The 12,041-nt window shown below is 31.2% G+C and overlaps 1 protein-coding gene across 7 annotated transcripts in view; it reads right to left on the bottom strand.

Moving 5' to 3' along the window:
- The window catches only part of LOC118445860 (uncharacterized), a 33,306-nt gene that overhangs the window by 2,786 nt on the left and 18,479 nt on the right, over positions 1-12,041 (bottom strand). For all 7 annotated transcript variants that reach the window (XM_035875868.2, XM_035875872.2, XM_035875873.2 and 4 more), the window contains one exon: positions 1,947-2,181. In XM_035875868.2, coding sequence (XP_035731761.1) covers positions 1,947-2,181 — 235 coding nt within the window. The remainder of the gene's footprint in view (positions 1-1,946; positions 2,182-12,041) is intronic.

Raw genomic sequence — 12,041 nt, 5'->3', positions numbered from 1 at the left:
TGAAAAAACTAATTTTGAGCTCGTACGGATGGCAAAATGAGAACGTTGCAAATTCGTTGACTTGAAATGAACGAAACTTTTCATATAAACCTACCTATAGGGAATATCGGATAGTTTAATCGATATCAAAAAATATTTAAATTGTAAATATTCTGACTCTCGTTTCGATGATAGAATTCGTTCGATGTGACGTTACAAAAAATTTCTAGTAAAGGAAATTATTTCTCGAATATTTTCGATTTTATTTTTCTTTTCTCTCTTTTTTCTTTTTTTTTTTTTTTTTTTTTTTAGATATTTGGTAACTCGTATCCTTTTTAATTGTAAACAATATTGACGATCTGTCATTTCTTTTTACAATCGAGCAAATACCTCAGACGTGACATTCTTTTAATCGAAGAGTTAGCTGCTACTTAAAAAATCGTGGATAATAGAGAGAAAGAGAGAAAAAGAGAAAGAGAGAAAGAGAGAGAGAGAGAGAGAGAGAGAAGATAAGGAAAAGGAGAAAATAAAACTCTAACAAAAATTTGATTTTAATCGAACTAGTGCCAATAAATCATTTCAACTGATTCAAAAAATCAATTTTCAAATCTAACGATTTTTACTTTCCACAGCTATTTTTTTCGGGTAGTTGTTAGATTAAATGAATATCAAACGATCCAATGATACGTTCTTAATTAACTTTTCTCTTATCTCGATATAATTTAACAATCTATCAATTTTATCGTTTCTATCTATCTCCCTCATTTTTTTACAACATTCACGAGAAAAATAAATGTCGCGTAATTTTATAACGTATATCGTATTTTTATTAAATCACTTTTTACGAAATTAATGCGATTTATTATTTCGCTCGATTGAAACTCTATGACAAATTGTTGATAGTTTCGATCATCGCACGAGTAATGAAATATTAAAATTATTTTATGATCATTGGAAAAATTGTTTCATCCCTTTGGAAGATTTCTATTTATTAGAAGAAGAAGAAGAAGAAGAAGAAGAAGAAGAAGAAGAAAAGAAAAATTAAAATCATATTCAATCGTGTTTCTGTTATTTTAAAAGACGTAAGCTCGTAAAGCTCCTTATAAAATCATTTCGAATTTCGAGAATGTCCATGAAGAAGGAAAAATTAAAATGTGTTATGGCGAAAAGTAGATCTTCATTTTTTTAATGGCTGGCCCTTATAATCCCGAAGATAAAGTAACTTCGTGGTGGCTTTATGGTAACTTTATAGTGGAAGCTTGGTCGGTTGGTTAATCCAATTTATTCCTCAAACAGTTTCGAAAACTTCTCCTCTAGAGAGAGAGGCCTCCAAAATGTGCATTGAGAAGTTTATGCGATCGGTTATCTGGCAGCTTACGATAATCGTTTTCAAAAGAACTTTGCTTTTCCATTGGAAGTTGGTTCGTCGAGCGAGCTCTGTTGTTTCCTATCAAAACAGAGACTTCAAAAAGACGGAATCTATCAAACAGTAAAGTAAATTTCTCTTTCTCGTCTGATCCAAACCCATCGGGGTTACGTGTTTTCCCATTGAGGTTCTTTATTTCCTGAATTGGTTTTCTTCTTCTATTTATTTTCCATTTATATACACGTTGGAATGACCAAATTTAAAAAAAAAAAAAAAAAGAAAAAACAGAAGAAAGAGAGATAGATAGATAGAGAAAGAGAGAGAGAGAGAGAGAGAGAGAGAGAGAGAGAGAGGGAAATGAGGCTAGAAAAAAAGAAGAAAAAAAACATTGTAAATTTTCGTGAGAATTCCGATCTTAAAATTATTTAACGTTCATTAGAATAAATTTATATAGATATTACGCTTAAAATTACTTTTTTTCGTTTTTGTTACAAATAATGTATCTATATATATATATATATATAAACAAATAAGTAAATATATATATATATATATATATATATATATACGCATATAAAATATACATATAAAAGAAAAATACCATTTTGTAGAGTAGATGACATCCAGAATCCAGGTCTCCTGGTTATGTCAGATATCTGAAACGTATATTCCAAGTTTCCAACAGCCTCCGTCCAGAGAAGTGTCAGCGAGGAATATTCGTGCGAGCGTAGATGAACGGTTGGACAGGAATCGAGAACTACGTGTTTACCGTTCGTGTGTTTTATCGGATCGCTCTTATGTTCCAGAATTTCGACGACATACCACTTGCCCATTATCTGAAAACGGCATGTAAATCGATTAAATCGTTACCTATATACATATATATTCTTCTCTTATATAAATTGCTTATTAATATAATATATTCGAAACTATTACAGGAATTCACATACAATATATAATATTTCGAATATAAATTCAATTATAATTATTCAATCGTTTACGAATATATTTCTTTTATTTTTTTTTTTTTTCGATGACAATATCATTCAAGTATAATTCAATCTATGATTTATCCTATTATAATTATTTTTTTTTCTTTTTGTTTTTTTTTCTATTACAATTCATTCGATTTCTTTTATTTTAATTTTGTTAATTTTTTTTTCCCCCCTGTTCAATTACAATCATCAATAGATCAAGTATATACAAATGTGCAACCGATAAGGTGCACAAGTATATATATATATATATATATATATATATTATGTACGAGTATATTGTAGATAGTTCATAAGAGAGAGGTCTCAATTGTTGAGATAATCCAGGAACTTGGTAGCTCTATATTCAGGATGTACATAATGGTATAGAGTGCTTAAACTAAATTACGGGCGATTTATCGAGCACATAATCGCCGAGCGATTAAGTTCTCTCTCTATCTGTCTCTCTCTCTCTCTCTCTCTCTGTCTGTCTGTCTGTCTCTCTCGTTCTTTCTCTGTTTCTGTTGCTCTTTCTCGTATACGATTTTGGTAAAATGATAGCAACCGGAATGGAACGAATATAGTCTCCAGAGTATCCCATTTCGTGGGCAGCCACGAAAATTCCCTTTAGACTTTTCTACATGAAATTCAACGATCTACCGAATGCGTAATATCTATTCGAAGGACAGTTTATTACCAGTTATGAATGACTATTATAATTAACAAGATTTAAACGGGATTAAATTTTTCTCTTTAACTTTACGTTACGTTCGTAATAGTTGAAAATTTTGTTAGAAAATTTGAAATAAATCGAATTTAATTAAATAGTGTCAACGTTTTCACGTTATATAATTGAAATAAAATTAATACGAATAATATTTCTTTCCCAAAATGACGAATATGTATAATGTAAAAGGCAGTGCGCAAATTACAAGTGATTATCTATGGGGTTCGATAAAAAGCTTTAACGGAGTTTTAAAAGCTTTTTTCAACGAAGATAAGAGAAAGATAGAGATTAGGGATAAAAAAAGAGCACATTGGCACGCGAACTTGGAAATCCTTTTTACGATTAATCTCGTTCGTGAGAAAGGATCGAATTAAACGAGACGCATAATCAGGTCTCGAGCTTAAACGATATATATATATATATATATATATATATATATATGTATATATGTATGTATATATTAATATACGTATGTATGTATGTATGTATATATGTAGAATCTCTAGTGCAATTAAAAGTTTCGCACGCATGATACCCGAGCTGCCGTCGAATCTCATTCGGTATGATTACAGAACTACCGACGAGGCCAACACGTTTTCGAGTCGCACTCGCTCATTCTCTCTCTCTTTCTCTCTCCTCCGCGTTAATAAACGTAACGCGCGTATACATAGTCAACTATACTTTTGTGCTAGTGAGTATCTATGTTATACATGATTTTACTATCTCACGTTACGCCAGGTACAGTCCGAAACAAACCGTGATACATTTCTGGTGATAATATTGCTGTCAGATAAAAAAGGAATAAAGATAAAATCGATGTCACAAAATATAGATGAATTATTTCCAAATTTTTCGATAATTCTCATTTTGAATTGTTTTTGTGAATTTTCCTCTATGATCTCTCGTTTTACGACGAGAAAACCAATTAAATCGTACGAAGCTTATCGATTAATTGTTACTAATCCTTTTTATTTTATTTTTTTCTTTTTTTGTTAATATATGTACATACATATATGTATATATATATATATATATATATATATATGTATATACATATACATATGTGTGTTTGTTTGTGCGAGTGTGTATACGTTTTCAATTTTCTCTTATCACCGTCGTCGAATGTAATCATTGTTCCCTACTGTACTGGCTATACAGAGAACAATGCGAATAACGCAGCCCTGATATTCGGTAGTTCAGTTTGCCTGTTCATTACTTTAATTGGATCGCGTCAGGCCGAGAAATTACGCAACCCTTTAATAGGTCGCTTGCGAATTTCAAAAGGATTCGCGGACGGTACGGGAGCGAGCGAGGAAAAATGCATCGGGCAATAGCTCGTAATAACGCAGGTGGACGAACATTTTACGAGCATAGAATGCATAGTTAGTGATACTCATAGCTCTCTTTGTATTTCCCATTCAGTTACGAAGATCATAGGATGTAACGATAACCGGCAAACGTTTTATATATTATTAGATTCAAGTCGGCGATTAAATCAAAAATCTCCACGTGACGTTATGTTCTTCATATTTTCTTCTTTTATCTTTTTCTTTGTCTTCTTTTCTTTTTTTTTTTTACGTCAGTCGATTAGTCCACTTTAAAACGTACGTGTGATTTACTTTGAATTTTTCTCTCTTTCTTCCTTTTTTCCTTTTCTTTTTTCTGAATCTCCTTCCTCTCCTTTCTTATCCTTTAAAAAATGTAAAGAAAGAAAAAAAGAAAAGAAAATGTAAAGCGAAGTATGACCGATGTAAAAAAAAAAAAAAGATGTATCGTAAAAGTATCACGAATAATTTCATTAGATAAAAGTGTTCGTATTTGAGATGGATATATGTGTGTGTAAGTGAATAAAATACTAAAGTAATCGAATTGGAGAAGAAGAAAAAAAAGAAACGAGAAATAATTAAATCGACGTTCGTTTAAATATCGAACGATATATGGAATAAAGACAATAAAGAGATTTATAATGCACAAAGTCCCTTTTGTGCTGGCATTAAATCCAAAAACACGAATCATCGAAGCGTGTCGTTCCTTGTGAGCTCGCGGTTACGCAATAACGTCATAACCGTTGGCAAAAGATCGTCTTTATGGGGCTATTCGCGAATAGATGTTTCCACGAGGCAACAGAACGACGAATACGAACACGAATCAACAAAACTACATTGAAAGAGAGAGAGAGAGAGAGAATGTGTATGTGTATGTGTATGTGTGTGCGCGCATGCGTATATGTGTATGTACATACGCCATCCGGGCATCTCTCTAACCTTTATTTTCGTCGTAAATTATTGTCATTCTATTGGACGGCTCTCCTCCTCCATCCTCATCCTATATATACTCTCTCGCAGTGTGGTCGTGAGCTTTAAAATTAACGACATAGTAAATATGGTTCTGGCCGATCGACCAACGCGTTAGGACGCTCTCAGAGTCACCGAAAAATATCGAATTATTCGATGATCCGGGCACACTACAACGTGATCTCGATTATTTGAATTTTACAATAATGCACGAATTGACTGAACCCAATGGAATTAATGAGAGATTTACTTCAACGTTCGAAATTACGCGTAAAGAATTTTTTTTTTTTTTTCTTTTTTTTTTTTTTTTTGGAAAGTATATCAATTGGAAATGGTTTAATCCCTTCTTTTCCAATCGATTATGCTCTTTTTCTTTCTCCGCTTTCGATTAGCAAAAAAAAAAAGAGAAAAAAGAAAAAATGAAACACAGAAAGAAAGAAAGAAAGAAAGAAAGAAAAAAGAACAAAATAGAGAAAAGTAAAACATTCGATAATTGATTTTCATATTATTAATCCTTCTTTATACTTTATATTCATTTTATAATTTATATATATGGATATAAAAAAGAAAATATATATATATACATCGCAAAGTACGCAACAATGCGATAACGAATGATGATTGCAAAAATTCAGCGATGTAATAGTAATACATATATATATATATATATATATGTCAGTGACAAAGTAATAAGACATTATGATAAAATTGTACGATATAACAGTCAATATGGAATTGCGAAGAAAAAGGATAATGATATTTAAAAGAAGACGAAGTAAACACACATGTTAAAAGGAAAGACAAAAGAAAAAGAAAAAAAAAAAGAAAAAAAAGTGAAAGCAAGGGTGGGATAAAAAGAAAGAAAAAGAAAAAAAAAAGAAGACGAAGAGAACGACGAAGAAGAAGAGAAAGAGGAAGAAGACAAGGTAGAGACGCTCGTCAAAAGTCGTAAAGATGCAAATGCACGTCTTCTTGGAAAAATTGCCAGCTGTCGAGCCGTGCTCTCAAAACGGCTGGAAATCGATGAGGCTCTGCATACGTTGAGCTTCTCCACTGCCTTCAAGAGACTGTCGTGTCCCTGCCGGATAATATTCGCTCGTATATCACTGGACCGAAATTGATGCTGTAGATGCCACACGTAAGAAGAGAAGACTTTATCTCTACTATACTGTCTCTCTCTCTCTCTCTCTCTCTCTCTCTCTCTCTCTCTCTCTCTCTCTCTTTCTCTCTCTCTCTCTCTCTATCTATCTTTCTATATCAACTCCTCCCCGAAACTCCCACCTTTTCTGTCTCCCTTTTTGGAGATTGCCTGATCTAGTGACGTCTAACCGAACTTACTGGACGGCGATCTAATCGAAAAACTCGCGACGATTTATCGAAACGTCAAAGGCTCTTTCATCTCAAGACAGGGGGTGTCAACGTTTGAAGAGCTATCCTTCCTAAACTGAACGCGATAAAACTTGACTATAGATGCTCTTCTTCTCTTCGATACGATTACGCTCCCTTATACGAGTACGTCTGCGTGTTCGAGTTACTGACTATTACAGACCCTTTTTCTTAACTTTAACTCGGACAATCCGATTTCGAATAATACTAAAAGTATTTTCTCTATCTTTTAGAAGATTTCCTTTCGAATTGTTTTTACGTTTTAAAGGAACGTTTATTCGTAAAATGAAATTTAAAGGAGATTTTACCGTCGTGGATTGTAACGATCATTCTGCTCTTCTACTTTTCCGTTCTACTTTTTTTCTTGTTTCTCTTTTTTTTTTTTGTTTTTTTATCTTTAACATACTTTTTCCCGATATCTTGCAATCTCTTTTTCGTTTAGAATATACATATATTTATATATATATATATATATATATATATATATATATATATATATATTATATATATATATATATATATATACATATACACACACACACACACACACAATATGTGCAAGTGTGTGTATTTGTAATATATTTGGAAATTTTTTTTTTTCGTCATATATCTCCTTCTCTTGAATTCTGATCGTCTGTTCAACCTTACGTAAGTGAATGAATCTGGATCGAGATATTTTCTGTTACACCAAGCGCAAACTAAACCGAAATTGTATGGTCCGTAGTTCGGATTCGTACTCGTGGTTTAATGGAACGAATGGAGCTATCTACTGGTACGGAGAATCTTCGAGATAAAGTTTAACTTCGAACTGACTGGGTTTCAGCCTTAAAAGGTTACCTACCTATCGTCCTTTTGGTGAACGCCAGCTAAACAATTGCGGCGAGTCTCAGAGATGGAGTCGATAAGAAATTACTTTCCAACGATTCAATAGATTGATATATAGTTTCTCTGTTTTACGTTTTCCAATTGACTTTTTTTCTTTTTATCAGTAACAATTTTTCATGATTGAATAACAAAAGTAATAGGTGTATAATTGTATGAATTTAAAAAAAAAAAAAAAAATCAAATTTATATATATATACGCATAGTATAGTAAAATTTCTTAATTAGTATAGTAAAATTTCTTGTATAGTATAGTAAAATTTCTAATTTGATGTTGAAAGCCTCTTTAATTCCTTAAATCTCAGGATAAAATCAAGAACCTAATAGATCTTGATCGTAAGATGATACATCAAGCCGTTCTGTTGGTCGTTTATCATCTACCATCGACACGATTATCTTGACGAGCCGTATAATCGACACATTGAGGATTTCCCTAGACTAATGACGAGTCTCGAAATTTCCGGATATCGAGTGAAGATTATAATGACGATAACTGGAAAATTTATTATATCTACCATACTCTATTGCCAATAATCTGATAAAATATATATTATTATTTAGAAAAAAAATAATAATAATAGAGATTTTTTTTTTTTTTTTGATAATACAGAATTAGATTTTTTTTAAAGATCCGTTCGTTTCTTTCTTTGTACATACGATAGATCGATCGATCGATCGTTCGCATATATACATATGAGTATTCCGACGACGAATAGAAAATTCAATCTAAATAAAGAATTGAAGCGCATGTCAATAAAAGCATGTTAAATAAATATATGACCTATTTATTTATCTACACGTGTATGTATGTATATATATTCACGTGCCCATAGACAATGAATCTCTCGGATTCTTGTACTGTGAAACGAATTTTTTTTTTTTTTTTTTTTTTTGAATTTGATTATTAAATTTTTAACGGATGACCATTGTACTTGTTAACGATATATGCATTTGATTTTATTTTTACATGCTATTGATCTTATTTCTTTTTTTTTTTCAAGAGACAGAGAGACAGAGAGAGAGAGAAAGAGGATTTTACATGATTACGTTTTATTTCAATACCATAAAAAGAATTTGACAATTAAATCTTGAAATACAATCATTTTCGTTTGTGAACCGTAGATTACGAAAATGTTCCAATAAATTATATATCTTTTTCTTTTACCATTTATTACCATTTATTATAACTTAACTTATTGTTATAGGCATAAAATAAATTAAAAAAAAAAAAAAAAGAAAAAAGAATTGTTGACTTAAACTACATTTCAAATCGCCAATTCATATTAAATTTATGTATTTTACTGTACATATTTATCTCCATATATAATCTTAAATTGTGTTCATTTTTCCATATGAGATTTATGTATTATATATATATATATATATATCTGTACATATGAAGGGTCTCTTTATAATTGAAATAGTAAAGTATGTATATATGTATATATATATTAGTTATTACATATCTCCATACGTATATACATATGTACGTACGTATGCCAGAACATTGCTGCTTTGAATGTTATTATTACTTTATCGAGCGTTAAAGCTCGATCATCCGAGGTGGTTCTCGTCGTTGGTATAAAGAGCATACTCATCCTATATTGAATTAATCGAACTCATTGGACTTTACGGTTTACGCCGATTTAATATCCGACCGCTTATCGCCCGCAGAAGTGCACAGAATGTTACACAACCTATATATATATATATATATATATATATATATATATATGTATGTATGTATATGTACATATATAATATATGTATATATTATATATGTACATATGTATATATATATATGTGTGTATGTGTATGTATGTATATATACATATGTTCATGCGTACGTGTAGAATGTATGTACATTGATTCATTGAGAATCAGTCGATATCACACTTTGAAATCTCATATGTCACCATGATTTCTCTCTAATTACACGTCTTTCATGTCAGAATTTAATTGGATTTAATCGACATCCTTTGAATATTTATTTAGCGTATATATTTTTGGCGTAAGTAAACAATTTGTATTTTATTCGTAGATATCGCGCTCATTATGAAAGTTTTCATTTTCATCGATTATCGTTTGGAAAAACGGAATGAAACTTTTTCGATCGTTTCAATATATTTCTTTTTGTTCTATTCTATCTTTTGTGTTTTTCTTTCCTCTTTTTTTCCTTTCTTTCTTTCTTTCTTTCTTTCTTTTTTTCTTTCTTCTACTCTATGAAACCATCACGATCGTTCTCCAAGAAAATAGAAAACACTTGAGCTTTGACGTTCATTGCTCGCTCGTACCATCGATCAGAGATCCAATCAAGCTTTGGTCTAGCACAAAATAGTTAGGTGCTCGTTTCGCTCTCCTTCATCTCCTTCTTCTCCTTCATCTTCTTCTTCTGTTTCTTTCTTTATTTTTCTTTTTATGTCTACTAACCTCGTAAAATGCGAATGTACTGGATGAAGTGGTTAAGTACGAAAAAGAATTACATTGTAGATTTTCGAGAAATTTTAGATCAAGATATTCTACTTATTTTATCTTTTTTGATTCTTTTCTTTTTGTTTTTGTTCTTGATTATTTCTTTTTCTTTTCTTTTTTTTTTTTTCTTTTTTTGGAAATATTTTTCCACCGTATCATAAATATCCTAAATTTGTCTTAGAATTGTGAATTTTGTTTTGACGAGAACATTTGGTAAAACCAAATGTCCTTTCGAATGAATTCGTTCTAACGAAAAACATTATTTTCTCTATCTCCCTTTTTCTTTTTTTTTTTCTTTCTTTTCTTCTTCTTCTTCTTCTTCTTTTTCTACTTCTACTTCTACTTCTACTTTTTCCTCTTCTATCCTTCGTTGAAATGTGTTGCTAGGTGCGAACAACTCATCCCAAATACTTTCAAAGAGAATAAATAAAAGAGGGTGAATGCCGAGGGAGCATAAACTTTTACGAATATTTGCGGACATTTACGTTGTGGTCGAGTTTAAAATTACGAACATTTCTAAAGTCCGTTCGACTAGTTTTAGGGAAGACAAACTTAATAGCATACAGTTTCTCTGTCCATTCATTTTACCATAGGGAGCATTAATTCTTATAGAAGCTCATAAATAGGCAGGTACCTAAAATCTTTTGAAATTTCATATAAAAATGACATAGTAATTAATGAAGAATTAAATGAAAAAAAAACAAAATTTTTTGCAAAAAATTTTCATCTCTTTTCCCTTTTCTATTTTAGAGTCTATAGTATATCAAAAGTTTGCAACGTAGGATTACGACCTTATAACTTCATTGAAATCTTATAGCTGGTTGGTAGCCCTTTCGTAACCCTTCATAGTTCTATACACATCCTAGTCGCGTCACGTTTTAAGCATCGAAGCCATAAATTTACTCCCATGGTTTCCCTCAAACGGGAAACTGATAGCGCACAAAGGTTTTTTATTTTTTTTTATTTTTTTTTATTTTTTTTTTTTTTTGAGTAAAGAGAATCTTAAAATTCTATTCGTTCTATTCGTTTTTCTTTCTACACGTAACTTTGTCGTACGTAGATGCTATATTTATTATTCTATTATATAAACGTATCATTGTAAAATTTATTAATGAAAGTGTAAACAATAAAAATTTCATTCGTCACGTATTTATTCTTTTAATCGTATCTTTAATTTTTATTTACGATAATAAATGATTTTAAGCAAATGCGACGAAATCATAGAAAATTGATGGGAGTAAATAAAAGTTGTGAGAGATAAACAAAGGAAAAAAGAAAGAGAGAGAGAAAGAGAGAGAGAGAGAGAGAGAAAAAGAGAGAGAGAGAGAGAAAAAGAGAGAGAGAGAGAGAGAGAGGGAAATGGAAGAGTTTTAAGGTACTTAAAGGTTTTCATTTAACTTATCCAGAAGCAATTGGGAAATATAAAGGGCGATACTTTAATAAGATCATAACGGGTTAAGTTATGGAAGAATGCTTCGAAAATTTTAAAGTCGTCCTCTCGTGCTCTTAAAACTTTTTCAAACTTGATTCGAAAACTTATTAGAAAAAAATTTCTCATCTCTATTCCGAGAAGGAAAATTATTTTATTCGACTGTGATAATGAAGTTTTCTCATAAAAAAATTTTTCAGTAACAACACCGATTTACACTAGATATACAAAGATATGTTAAAAGAGAAAGTAACAAGGGATTAAAAAAAGAGAAGAGCAGAGAAGAGAAAAGAAAAGAAAAGAAAAGAAAAGAAAAGAAAAGAAAAGAAAAGAGGACGAAGAAGAAGAAAAAGAAGAAGAAGAGGGAACAAGGATACAGTAAAAGAACATAAAAATTAACGACGGTGACGATGACGACGACGACGACGACGACGACGACGACGGAGTATTCGCGAAATGCTTAGGACGTAAATTTCATGGGGGCGAGCTGACATGCGTGATTCATAATTTTAATATCCACCGGCAGCTTTAG

This window comes from Vespa mandarinia, chromosome 4 (assembly GCF_050613455.1).
Source record: "Vespa mandarinia isolate Hongniang chromosome 4, ASM5061345v1, whole genome shotgun sequence".
NCBI classification, from domain to species: Eukaryota; Metazoa; Arthropoda; class Insecta; order Hymenoptera; family Vespidae; genus Vespa; species Vespa mandarinia.
This window is presented reverse-complemented; position numbering and strand designations above follow the sequence as displayed.